This window comes from Antrostomus carolinensis, unplaced genomic scaffold, assembly GCF_000700745.2.
Source record: "Antrostomus carolinensis isolate BGI_N321 unplaced genomic scaffold, ASM70074v2 scaffold33799, whole genome shotgun sequence".
Classification (NCBI taxonomy): domain Eukaryota; kingdom Metazoa; phylum Chordata; class Aves; order Caprimulgiformes; family Caprimulgidae; genus Antrostomus; species Antrostomus carolinensis.
The window spans coordinates 4,811-17,664 of NW_010339818.1; the positions used below are offsets into that span (position 1 = coordinate 4,811).

The window sequence follows — 12,854 nt, forward strand, 5'->3', positions numbered from 1 at the left end:
GGCAGGGGGGTTGGACTGGATGATCTCCAGAGGTCCCTTCCAACCCCCACTATTCTGTGATTCTGTGATCTTACCATCCTACTCTGCATCTGATGACCTCTGCTTTCTGCTGGGACTCCCCACGCTGCCTCTCTGCAGCCTGCCCTTAACAGCAGCTCTTACTGGGAGAGGCTGTACTGTGGTAGCTGGGAGCTCCTACAAGTAACTTTCTCTTCATTGCCTTCCCATTACAAAATTCCTGTGTGGTTTCCTCCAGCACTCCCTGTGCTGGCGTGGGGGGAGCTGGGGCGAGGAGAAGGTGGCTGTCCCCAGCAAACCAAGCAGCTGAGTTTTCTCTCTTGTCTCTCCTCTTCTCCTTCCCCAGTATCACAGTAAAGTCTCATGTTTCATGCTGCAACACATCGAAGAGCCCTGCTCGCTGGGAGCTCATGCTGCTGTCGTCGTTCCTCCCACCTGGATTCTGCGGGTCCGGCGGCCACAGGTAACTCACCTGAGCTCTCATGGCTCTTTCACAACTCTTGCTTGCATAGCAGCTCTTCAAGGAGTTTTGCTGTTTGTTTCTTTTCTCTCTAGAATCCACTGAAATCTAGTAAGAAGAAGAAGAGGACATCGTTCAAGCGGAAATCCAGCAAAAAGGGGGCTGAGGTAAGAGATGAGGGGACAGGGAATGACCTTGTCTTGGAAGGACGCAGGAGCTGGGCAGTAAGGAGCAGGGTCAGGAAACAAGGGGGCTTTGCAGGGTCTGTGCTGAGTTTAAGGAGGGTGAGGTGGAGGGAGAATGCCTGCTGGCAGGGCAAATCCCAGCTGTAAGGCTTACAGGGTGGCTGGGGTGTTCTCTTCCTCCCACTCCTGACCACGTGTGATGTTAGGGCTCAGCTGCAGGTGGGATTTTGCATTTCCCTGGGTTTGTTGAAGGACCTGTGGTGTCTCTTGCAGGAAGGGAGGTGGAAACCCTTTGTCATCAAGCCATTGCCAGCTCCTCTCATGAAGCCCTTGCTGGTGTTTGTGAACCCCAAGAGTGGTGGGAATCAGGTATGGCCATGTCCTATGTCTCCCTGAGAAGGCAGCTCTGTGAGGGCATTGCCATTTGGCTGCTGAGGACTCAGCATGGTTTTGGTGATGTCTCAGCTGCAGAAGATGCAAGGCAACCCCTGCAATGCCAGTTTGTAGCCTGGCATTTCCCACCTAAGTCAGGCTTTGCCTCAGTCCCCCCTGAACACCATTGTCTTGACCTGTCTTCAGGACCAGATACATTCTTCCCCTATCCACTGGAAACTCCCTGTTCTCTGCTGAAGTCTTTTTTGTCCTCACAGGGAGCCAAGATCATCCAGTCCTTCATGTGGTATCTCAACCCACGGCAAGTGTTTGACCTCAGCCAGGGTGGACCCAAGGAGGCGTGAGTACTGATGGGGGCAGCACCCTTCTCTTCCCCCCTTCCCTGCCCCAGAGATTCCTCTTCAGAGCTTTTCCCACAGCTGCCAGAGGTCTGATGCTCCATAGCTCCCTTGTGCAAAGAGAACCCCAACAAGTTCATTACTTTGAGAGGCCTCTCTAGAATACCTTGTGGTCAGGGAGGGCTGGTCTAATCGTAAGGCTAGTGGCAAAGACACCACCTGTGGGATGACATTCCCAAATCTAGTTCTTTATGTTCCAGTAATGTCACGTGAGTCTTGTCTGCTTGCTGTGTTTTGGCTTATCTGCATGTACGTGGACTGTGGACACCCTGCTCCTCCTCCGCAAAAGCTGGTGAAGCCAAAGTTACTGTGGCTTTGCCCACTGCTGTGAACTGCTGTGGTGATGGGGAGGGAGACACACGGGTGGCTTTGTGAATGCCACAGGCTCTGCGAGGGCAGGGAGCCCTGCAGCTGCTGTGTGACACCTTCGGTGCCTCTTCCCCCCCCTCCTTACCCTCTCTGTTCCCTGCAGGCTGGAGCTGTACCGCAAGGTCCACAACCTCCGGATCCTGGCGTGCGGGGGAGATGGCACGGTGAGTCCCCTGGCCCCTTCGTGCCTGCAGTACCCTTCACTCCAGGCCTTTCCAGTGACACCCTCTTCTCTCTAATCCAGAATGGGGCAAAATGTGCCCATTGTGTCCACGGTCCAGCTGGTGGCACTGGATACCATGGGTCCTTTCATGCACTGCTCCAGGGAGTGATAGTCTGTGGCATGTCTGCATTTGTCACCCTTTGGGGGACCAGTGTCCTCACTGGGATTACTGGTATCTCCCACAGCACCCCTTTGGAGCATTAAAGACTGTGAATAGCCTTGGCATTGGCTAATGGCCACCATCTCTGTCCCTCTGCCATCACTAGTGCTCCAAGTCACCTCCACCTGCCTGCTGGTCCCTGAAATAACCAACTGTTTCTTTGTGCTCTCTTGCTTGAGCAGGTGGGCTGGATACTCTCCATTCTGGACCAGTTACGCCTCAACCCACCTCCTCCTGTAGCCATCTTACCTCTGGGGACAGGAAATGACTTGGCCAGGACGCTGAACTGGGGTGGGGTAAGTGATGGGCAGAAGAGCTGACTGGTGACAGGGCTGGGCTGAGCACTTCAGCTCCAGTTCCAGACATATGAATGGGGATTTGCCCTGCCTGGTTCTTTTGACTTTCCCTAACTACAGACCAACAAATGAGTGCAGTTTGCATGTTACTGTTCTTCTGACTTTTAGATTATTCTGAATTAGTTTATAATAGGACATTAACAAGAGCAATCATTATTTTAAACTTTGGGAGATTTTTAGAAGGAAGATATATTGCTTTTAAATTTAAAGTCCCACTACATTGAGCATTCAAGTAGAATTGATCTTTTCCACAACCTTTGCTCTGGGATGTCTTCCCAAAGAAGATGAGATCTCTGCAGGAGAGAGGTAAGAGATCGAGTCTTGCTCTTCACCAGGGTTACACAGATGAGCCTCTGTCCAAGATCCTGTCGCATGTGGAAGATGGGAACATTGTGCAGCTCGATCGCTGGAACCTCCATGTGGAGCCAAACCCTGAAGCAAATCCTGAGGAAAAGGATGAGGCAGCTGCTGACAAGGTGGGACATCCTCTCCACATTTGTTCCCTGTGCTAGGGGTCTGCGTTCTCCTTCTCCCACTGGCTCAGGCAGCCCCAGCACCTGGGGCTATGGTGTTGGACTGGCATTTCCCTGCTCCAATTCCACTTGTTTCCTCATGGCTCCGACCCATGGCACTCATGGTGAGGCGTGTAGAGATCAGGACTAAGTGTCCACCAGAGGTTTTTAACCACAGCTTGAAACAGATATAAACCCAGTCCCCTCTGAGACTGTTTCTTTAGCAGAAACATGGTATCTTAGCAGGTATCTTGGAGAGCAGAGTGTGTCCCCTTGGGTCATATCCTCACCCCTAGGGCTGAGGTCTGTCATCTCAGGCTAATGGCCTCTGTATTTTCCTGGAGGGAAGGCAAGCCTTCGCTCCCTCAGCCTCATGAACATGGTGCATGGCTCTGCTATAGTCTTTGGCTTTGCTGTGGCCACACACTGGCAGCCTCATCTTTGTTCCTCCTTTCCATTTCAGCTCCCCTTGGATGTCTTTAATAACTATTTCAGCCTTGGCTTTGATGCACGGGTGACGTTGGAGTTCCACGAATCCCGAGGTACGGTGGGGTGGCAGGGCTGGGACAGGGTTTGTGGTGATGGGGTGCCCCAGAAGTGGGCCTGTAAAATGCTTCTTGGGAAAGTGAACAAGAGGATTTTCCCAGGGACAGGGCTGGTGGTGAAACCTGTGGAGGCTGCAGAGAGGGAAGAGGGGTGCCTGCACGGGAAGAGAGCTGGGGGCTGCCTCCTGGCCGAGGCTGGCTGGAGAGCTGTGTCTGGGGAGAGCTGGCGAGTGAAGTGTTTCCATGTGCAGGCCAGTGACCTGGGCTTTTTTCTCTTTTCCCTAGAGGCCAACCCAGAGAAGTTCAACAGCCGGTTTCGGAATAAAATGTTCTATGCTGGGGTGAGTGTGTGGAGGATATCTGGGCAGCCTTCATAGCAGCCTTTTAGCATCAGCTGGAGCACAGACATGGCCCCTGCTCCTGCCTGCACCCTCAACTCACTCATCTGAGTTACACAGGCCTTCAAGTGCACCCAAGCTCATCCCCCCCAAAGCTGGAGAGGCGCTGGAGAAAGTCTCAGCCCAGGGAGCCGCAGCTCCTCTTTGGCTGCTGGCGGTACAGCTTGCTCTCTGGCCTGTGGTACAGTTGCTGTTTTGATCTCCTGCCACTATTGTTCTTGTTCTCTGACTCATGGACGGTCACCCAGGCAGGACCTCCCCAGAGCTGTGGGGAGGCGGGTTGTCCCCCTTGCCGAGGAACGGGAAGCCTTTCCATAGAGTCCCCACACTGCTTTGGTCTTTTATTTTATACCTTGGGCCAGTTACAGCTCCCTGGTTAATTATGCCACCCTCTTCTATCTCACCTCTAGAGCTTTGTGTCTCAGTGTTGTCTTTGTTTGTCCATCTTCCCCTCCTCAATGTACCTCCCTACCCATGTGGCTGGGTGACCAGTATTTGAGCAGTACTAAAGGCCAAGTGCTACTCTGTACCATCTCACATCTCTCCTGTTTGTGTCTTCCCTCCTATCCGTGCAGTTAAACCCAAAGGGGACCCTAGGATCTGTGTAACAGAGGCCATACTGTCTCTCCTGGTGTCTTTACATGAGGTCACATTGGGTTTGTTTCATTGCAACCTGAGACTGAATTTGTCTTTTGCGACTCAAGTCTCTGAGACCCACCTTGCCAGCTCTTTCCTAAAGTTGAGAATAGTCTGGCAAGGGAATATTGGGGGGGTGTTACTAAAGATGCCCTGAGGTTTTTGGTAGGCAAAATGTTCAGAGGAATGCATCAGGTTGCTTTAGGAGGGGAGAAGAGAGGGCTTCTGCCAATGGAGAAGGAAAGGATTTGCTGAAGGTTGGTGGCAGGCTCCCTGGCTGACCATTTCAGTGAACGTGTGGGTGCTAACGCTGTCTCTTGCTTTGGCAGACGGCTTTCTCCGACTTCCTCACGGGCAGCTCCAAAGACTTAGCGAAGCACGTCAAGTTGGTTGTGAGTGTGCAGGGATGCTCTGGGGCAGGGAGGGGGTTGAGCTGCCAAGGGGTGAGGAACAGTCCCTTGGCACACTGAGTATCTCAGGATTGGGGAGAGGATGTATTCCTGGGGACACTGGCTTCATCTGGCTTGGAGGACAGTCACCACAGGATGCAGAGAGGGAGGTTGTTTCCTCCCAGGTGGGTAGGGTGGGCCAAGCCCCCCCTTACAGCAGCCTGACCACCCCTGTGTTGTCTCCAGTGTGATGGGATGGACCTGACCTCCAAGATCCAGGACCTGAAGCCCCAGTGCCTGGTCTTCCTGAACATCCCCAGGTGAGCAGCCCCAAGACCTGCCCTTATGTGCTGAGCTCCTCATCCCCATGCCACATATCCCTGTCCGAGTTTCAAGGGGCTTGTCCATGCATCCCTTGGCATCCCTTCACAGGTACTGTGCAGGCACCATGCCCTGGGGCAACCCTGGAGAGCACCATGACTTTGAACCACAGCGACACGATGATGGCTGCATTGAAGTTATTGGCTTCACCATGACATCCCTGGTGAGTCAGTGCTGTTGCCAGTTGTAGCTAGCAATGAGGGGAGAGACTGGTCCCATTGACCAGGTGTTGGCCAGCCTACCAGCTTCCCTCCTGAGGAACTGGAGTGCTGGCCTGCGTGACAGTGTCTGCTCTTTGAGATTTAGGCGAGGTGCTGTCATGCCCTGGTCTCTCTGGATCCCTTCCAGAACTTGGTTTACTTGCAGCATCTGTCTGACAGTGGGTGCTTCCCCCCATCCACCCCTCAGTCTCTGCTGTGCTCTCACTCTGGGCCCTTTCACAGGCTGCCTTGCAGGTCGGAGGCCACGGGGAACGGCTGTGCCAGTGCCGACAGGTGGTTCTCACCACGTCCAAGGCCATCCCCATGCAGGTTGACGGAGAGCCCTGCAAGCTGGCGGCTTCCTGCATCCACATCTCCCTCCGCAACCAAGCCAACATGGTGCAGAAGACCAAGCGGCGCAACTCCATGCCTCTGCTCAATGAGTAGGTTCCTCAGATCAATCTGCTTCCTCCTCTCCAAAGCAGAAGGAATGGCGGGGGAAGGGATGGCACTGATCCATCGCTCCCAGAGGCTTTTTGATTCTCTCTCAAGAAGGGCCTGGGAAGGGGCCAGGTCACAGAAGTATGGCCAGACACTGATGCTGGAGAAGCTGCTAGTGCCAAGCTCCCCACCCCAATCTGTGCTCTTGCCTGTTTTGGAGGGGTGGGTGGGATAAGAAGAAAGTGGGCTGTCACTTTCTGATCCTCTTCCCTTTTCCTTCCCCCTGCACGTAGCCAGCAGCCGGTGCCTGAGCGGCTGCGGATCCGGGTGAGCCGAATCAGCATGCGGGACTACGAGGCACTGCACTATGACAAGGAAAAGCTCAAGGAAGCCTGTGAGTGACCAGCTGAGTGACACGGGGGTGGGAGCCTCAGTCCCTGAGCCCAGCAGTGCCCTAGGCTCGGCTGTGTGAGGTGCTGGGGATGGGGCACGGGCTGCTCCCTGAGTTGTGTCTGTGCCCTGTCGTGCAGCTGTGCCGCTGGGGATCATTGTGGTTCCAGGAGACAGCGACCTGGAGTTGTGCCGGACCCAAATTGAGAGGCTGCAGGAGGTGAGGCTTTGCATGGGAAGTGGTCACGGCTGGATGCCGAGGATGGAGGGGCTCAGGGAAGGGACTTGTAAGCCTCCTTGACCTGCATGCACCAATACACACGCTCCTGCTTCTGGTAGCAGGTCACAGGTTATCTTCACCCCATGGTGGAGGCAGGATCGCAAGCTGGACGGCTTATTGCTCCCTGCTTTCTGGCAGCTGCTTTCTCAGCATTGATCTTCTCACCTTGTTCTCCAGGTGTCAGTGGCCCAGAAAAATGATGGGGCAGTGGAAAAAGCCAGCATACATCCTATGGGGACCTCTCACCCCCTGGGTGCTTGGAGAGTCTTTCCTCTGTCCCTTAGTTTGCTGTGCTGTGTTCCTTCAGCCCTCTGCCAGCTCCGTGTTTCCTGGCACAGCTCTGCCCCTCCCAGGTCACCTGGTTTAGGGTTGCTCCCCCCTCCAAGTCTCTTATGGTGCTCCTGCCAATGTGCTAGTGCATGTTCACAACCTTGTCATGGGCTTTGTAACTCTTGCTCCTGGTGAGCAATGCCTCCTGAGCCCACAGTGTGCTTCCTGGTGCCGCACTGCTGTCTGATTTTCTCTCAGAAAACTGAAGGGACCTTGCTTGGTCCCCAGTTAGCTGGTTCTTGTGCCTGAGGGAATCCCATCCAGCAGTGTCCTGCAGGGCTGAGTTGCAGAGCTGCTTGCCTGGGCTGGTGTACTGATGAGGACACACAGAGAGGCACATGGCTACCAGCTCCCAGGCTGAGGCTAACATCTTCCTGTGGTGTCAGCCTGGTAGACTGATGCCTCTGCAACCTCCTGCACCTCTAAAACTGTGCATTGAGGCTGATATTCCTCAGTCACCTTGGGGTTTACCTCTTCTCTCTTCTTGGGCAACCATCATGCTCTGGCCTCAAAGCAGGGCAGGGACCAGGGACCTTGGCCAGGCTGTGTGTAAAGGCAGATATGGCAGCACATTAAGCAACACCAATGGGACAAGAGAGGGGCTGGGGGGCTGCCCAGACAAAGGCTGTAACAGCACATCCTTGCCTTTCTGCAGGATTTCTCTCCACAGCCCTGTGCTTTAGAGAGCCTGCCCTTTCAGGTGTGTATGGCCTCGCTCTGTCCCTCGGGCTCATCTGTCCTGTGCACCGTGCCGGTCTCGTGGGCTTGTTTTGTGGCACATCTCTCTCCAGTGAGCTAGTGTGTGTTGGCTCCAGTCTGTCCCATGCTGCTCCCTGTCACTGTGTGCTGTGCCTGTGTTCAAGTTCCCCTCTCCATCCAAGTGCCTGTGGTCCTCCATACCTGCAGGGACCTCCCAAAGCAGGAGGGATGCTCAGGGGAGAGATGAGGAGGCCAAGAGACATGACTTTATCCTCTCTTTTTTTTATGCAGGAGGGAGATGGAGCCAAACCGAAGACACTGTCATCCCAGAAGCTGTCACCCAAGTGGTGCTTCTTGGACTGTGAGTATCATCATCCCCTGGGAGTGCTGACTGTGTCTGAATTTGGGGGAGTGAGGGGACAGACCCTTAATGACAAGCCACTGCGAGCCCCACAGGACTTGGGACTCATGGATATTGGGGTTTTTGTGGCCGAGTGCAGCCGTGCTTTGCTCCAGGTTGTGTCTCTCTGGCTGCTGACCACGAGTGGAGTGTCTGCTGGTGTTCTACCCTCAGAGCTGAAGGCAGCTTGGCAGGCTGTGTCCCATCACTGTGGGACTGCTGGGGTTGCTCTCCTGTGTCATGCAGGCAGGGGGCCCCCCTGCTCCAGCACACCATGAACATCCCAGTGATGTGGGAGCAGGTTCCTTCTTCTTCCCTGCCTGAAAGTAGCTTCTTCCTCTCCCTTTGCTTTCACTGACCAAGAGGCTTCAGAGCTCATCCTCTGTACCTGGAAGCTGGCAGAGAGTAATGACTGCTGGTGGCACTTCATCTCCCTGACTTCCCAGTAGCAGGGCATAGAGCCCAGCAGAGCATAGCTGTGGGTTGCCAAGTGAGCCTGGGAATCCTGGTGCTAGGCAAAAAGGATGCAGCTTCTCCCTTCGAGGTTCCAGGTGTCACTACCAGGACTGCTGTACCAGGAGCACTTTCCCTCCTCCTGCCAGTCTCCTGGCAGCAGGTTCTGAGCTCAGGAAAAGGTGTCAGGAAAGAGGCCAGAACCTCATTCGAGACAGCGCAGGCTCATTCAAGCAGCTGAATTACAGACCTTCAGCAGCAGCTGCCTGGCTGTAAATCTCCAGCCAGGACAGGATAAATGGGGCGCTTTCACACCTCTCACCTGCTCTGGCCTGTCCTTGCTCTCTTTGAGGAGAGATTTCCCCACGTCCCCAAGGGTCCCACTGCAGCAGCTTGGCCTGGGCAGGCACCAGCAGCCTGGTGGAACATAGGGAAAGTGCCACCTGCATGAGGACCCAACTGTCCTGGCACTGTGCTCTTGCTTGTCCTGCTCTCCCCAGGGGTGGTGGCCATGTGGGTCTGGCTCCAGCATGGCCACTTGCTCCACTGGTGTTGAAGGAGTCCCTCTCCCACTGTTGGCATCTCTCCTCTGATCTTCTCCTCTGAAGGTTGAACAGTGGGATGCACACAGACAGGCTGCTACCAACAACAGGCTGGAGACTGGTCTGAAGCTCTCCTGCTGTCCTAGGAGACAGTGACTTGGATCTACAGCTGGTGGTGGCATGCTCCATTGTACCTGGCAGTCACACACTCTGATGTGACCTTGTCTACAGGATGTTACTCAGTCAAGTCAACAGAAAGCTGAGCTCCCTCTCCTCCCAGCCCTGCTTAGTGCCCCCATTTCTCAGTGCTCTGCAACGAGGTGCATCATATTGAATCGAAAACGTTCCTCACCTGGTCCAAGCGAGTGCTGAGACATGCACTGCACAACCCTGAGCTTCATCTGCTCGGGCTGCTGCTCCATTGCAGCTGCAAGGCTGGAGCACTCACAAGCCCCCAGAAGGGTCACAGCATCAGCTAAGTGTGTTGTACCTTCCCTGACAGGAGTCATTGAGGAGGAGATAGTGAGCAAAGGGGCATGGTGGTCTGGCTGCCTCTAGGGTAAGGAGAACAGCAGGGTCCCTAAGGGAAGGGCTGCTCCTGGTCACTTTGCTGTGCCCTCCCTGCAAGCCACAAAGTGGCTGGATAGTTCACTATTGCTCAGCAGTGGAAAGTGGCCATCTTCCTCATCCCATGCCAAGGATGACCCTGTCTCTCTCTTGTCCCTGTCTTACAGCAACCACAGCTGATCGGTTCTACAGGATAGACCGTGCGCAGGTGAGTGTGGCCTTGTCCTCTGCTGTCGTCCCCCCAGCATCTGCTGGGAAGGTGCTTGGGTGTCCTGCGTTCACACGGACCGACAGACAAGCTTGGCCTTGGGGACGTGCAGGTCTCGCACTGCTGTGGCATCCCCTGAGGCGTGGTGTGATGGGTCTAGCCCAGGACCAGCCCCAGCACCTCCAGGTTCCCATGGAAAGGGAGGAAGTGTGGGTGGGAGCACAGAGACTTGGTCTGGAAGCTGCCTGCTTCCCTACAGCGGAGGAGGTAAGGAATAGCAACGTAGCAAGGGTGGCCAGGTGCCCACTGACTGGGATTGTCTTAACAAGAGGGACATAGAGATGAGGTCATGTATGGGTCATCTGCTAAGTTAGCAGGAGATGGGAAGCCTGAAAAGGACAAGGAGACACAGAGGCTTCCCAGGCACATGTCCCAGGACTTTAAGCCACCATCACTCTGCTGAGCAACTGGGTGGGCTACAAGTCATGTAATGTGAGGGGATGGAGCTATACAGAAGTAGGTCTTGCTTCTGAGGAAGGCTGACTTGTGTCTTTCAGGAGCATCTCAACTATGTGACAGAGATCTCTCAGGATGAGCTGTATGTGCTGGACCCAGAGCTGGTGATCACCCAGACTGTGAGCACCTCTCCTGCCATGCCTGACCTTGTCGACTTGTCTGCTACACCCACTGGGCACCATTTTGCATTCCCCTCCTCTTCCTCCTCTCCACCTTCCTCTCCTGCCCCCAGGTGAGTCTGGAATGGGTGTGCTGGACCTCAGGAAGACTGGGCAGTGATGGGAGAGGCAGGGTTGGCTTCACAGCATTGATCCATGGACCAGATTACATGGAGGCTCCTTGGAAGCGAGCAGGAATTCAGTGCTGAGTTAGACCAAGGTGGGAGATGCCATCCTGTCTCCCTGTCTCCTCTGCCAGCACTGCTGGAAGCAGTGAGGCATCACCAGGTAGCTCAGCCATAGGGTCAAGCTCCAGCACCTGGCCCACGGGGCAAAGGGCATGGGTGTCTTTTGGCCTAACTGAATCAAGCTTTGGGTATGGGTGAGCAACAGAGCTGGGAGCAGCAGTAGAAATGGGAGGGGGGATGGGGAAGAAGCAGATGGCATGGCCAAGGAGCAGCCAATCCCTTGGCCTGCCTCTGCTCCTCCTGCCTGCTGGAGAAGTGCCACGGGCAGGCTTCTCCACAGCCATCCCTCTACCCACAGCGTGCCCTTTTGGGTGACCTGCTGCCAGGACTGGCAGGGTTAGTTTCACCTTTTCTTCTTCCCTTCCAGCGCTGAACCTGAGCGCTGCCTCCCGCACAAAGGTGAGTCCTGTCCCACCCCCCGTCCCACCCCCTCACAGGTCACCCTGGTTTGGGTCCCTGCCTTGTTTTTTTTTTTGCCCTGTCTTTTCCCTGAGGTGCAGGCAGGAGCCCTGCTGTCTGTGTGCTGGGTGGGAGTGCAGAGCCCCATGGGCGGGTGACCCCAGAGGTGGGCAGGAGAGACCTGACAGTGATTTGTGGAGTGGCGCCTTCCCGACTCCGCGGTGCGGGAAATGGCGTGGCCGAGGGGTTAATCCCCCACCTGCAGAGCTGAGTGCTCTGGACTGGGTTGGGGGGCTGGGGAGCTCAGGAGGTGGGAGCACAAGGTCAGGGGCCTCACCAAGCTGAGCAAATGGAAAGAGTTTCCTGGAGCCTGAGTGGGGAAGTGTGAGTGAGTCATGGGTGAGAGGCGTCTCGGCCGCTGGCTGACGCCCAGGGATCTGCTCCCCGCTTCCATCGTAAGTCATCCTGCCCACGGGCAGAGGCTGCTACCCCTGCACACGCACCTCCCTGGGGCTGAGGTCTGGCTGTGCCCCCAGCTACCTCGTGTCTCCCTCCCTGGCTTGTCCTTTACATGCCTGAAGGTGGAGGAACCATGTAGAACCATTCTTACCAAGGGGTTGGCACCTAGAGGAGCTCCAGCTGACTGCCGGAGCTTCCAGTGCCCAATCCAGCTGACTTCTCTGAGCTTCCAGTGCCCAATCCTTGGCTCCAGGGTTAGATGAAAGGCATTACAGCTTGGCTTTTCTGACCCCAACCCATCTCCCTTCTTTGTAGATAACCTTCTGATAGAAGCTGCCAAAAGCGGCGACTTCAGCAAGGTAGGTGGTCCTGCTGCTTGCTGTGATGAGCAGCCAGGGCTGGCTCTGGGCAGTCTTCCCACAGTCTGCTTAGCTGGTGTGGCCCTCAGGCCGTGGGACACCCTGCCCACCACGCTCCATGGTTGCCCAGGAGCAGCTCCTGTCAAGGGCCTTCCTCCAGGAGCAGTGGCTGGAACTAGGCAGGCTCCTGGCAAGAAGCTGGGGGGACACAAAAGGAAGGGACTTGACAGTGTGGCTGAGCTGGACAAAGCTCCCTGCCAGGCCCCAAATATCCACACAGCCTGCTGTGCACCCTTGGGGATGTGATGCTGAGGCTTGGGGCTTGGAACTTGGAGTTGGGAAAGGCAACTCATCCAGAGCAATCTGGTAATCCTGCAGTTCCAGGAGCTGCACCGAGCTGGAAGAGACCTGATGGTGCGAGACTCCTCGGGCCAGACCGTCCTCCACCATGCTGTCAAATCAGGGAGCAAGGACATCGTCAAATACATCATTGAGAATGGTGAGCTGGGGCCAGGGTGCCACCCTTGGCAAAAGAGCCTGGCAGCCAAAAAAGCCCAACCCTTTGCTCAAAGAGGGTGCTCCTGGACTTAGATCCCTCCCTCCAGGTTTGCTACATCCTCCTCCTGGCATATGGACTTTCCCTGGCATCTGCCTGGCCAGCGCTGGAGTGCTCCTATGGCCATTGCCCCATCCTGGCAGGGACCAGCATGTCTCTGGGAAACATTTCTCAGTGTCCTGCTTCTGCCTTCAGGGCAGCTGACCTGTTGTTTTTGGCAGCTCCT

General features: G+C 55.4%; 1 protein-coding gene across 1 annotated transcript in view; it reads left to right on the plus strand.

The window, feature by feature from the left end:
- The window catches only part of DGKZ (diacylglycerol kinase zeta), a gene marked incomplete at both ends in the record, with an annotated part of 17,470 nt that overhangs the window by 4,017 nt on the left and 599 nt on the right, over nucleotides 1-12,854 (plus strand). Inside the window, 22 exons of the mRNA XM_029086981.1 lie at nucleotides 365-481; nucleotides 574-645; nucleotides 937-1,032; nucleotides 1,314-1,396; nucleotides 1,927-1,987; nucleotides 2,389-2,502; nucleotides 2,898-3,038; nucleotides 3,538-3,616; nucleotides 3,905-3,960; nucleotides 4,983-5,045; nucleotides 5,289-5,362; nucleotides 5,475-5,586; nucleotides 5,867-6,066; nucleotides 6,358-6,458; nucleotides 6,595-6,674; nucleotides 7,720-7,764; nucleotides 8,055-8,124; nucleotides 9,893-9,933; nucleotides 10,491-10,681; nucleotides 11,223-11,254; nucleotides 12,029-12,072; nucleotides 12,451-12,571. Of these exons, the coding sequence (XP_028942814.1) occupies nucleotides 365-481; nucleotides 574-645; nucleotides 937-1,032; nucleotides 1,314-1,396; nucleotides 1,927-1,987; nucleotides 2,389-2,502; nucleotides 2,898-3,038; nucleotides 3,538-3,616; nucleotides 3,905-3,960; nucleotides 4,983-5,045; nucleotides 5,289-5,362; nucleotides 5,475-5,586; nucleotides 5,867-6,066; nucleotides 6,358-6,458; nucleotides 6,595-6,674; nucleotides 7,720-7,764; nucleotides 8,055-8,124; nucleotides 9,893-9,933; nucleotides 10,491-10,681; nucleotides 11,223-11,254; nucleotides 12,029-12,072; nucleotides 12,451-12,571 (1,993 nt within the window). The remainder of the gene's footprint in view (nucleotides 1-364; nucleotides 482-573; nucleotides 646-936; nucleotides 1,033-1,313; nucleotides 1,397-1,926; nucleotides 1,988-2,388; nucleotides 2,503-2,897; nucleotides 3,039-3,537; nucleotides 3,617-3,904; nucleotides 3,961-4,982; nucleotides 5,046-5,288; nucleotides 5,363-5,474; nucleotides 5,587-5,866; nucleotides 6,067-6,357; nucleotides 6,459-6,594; nucleotides 6,675-7,719; nucleotides 7,765-8,054; nucleotides 8,125-9,892; nucleotides 9,934-10,490; nucleotides 10,682-11,222; nucleotides 11,255-12,028; nucleotides 12,073-12,450; nucleotides 12,572-12,854) is intronic.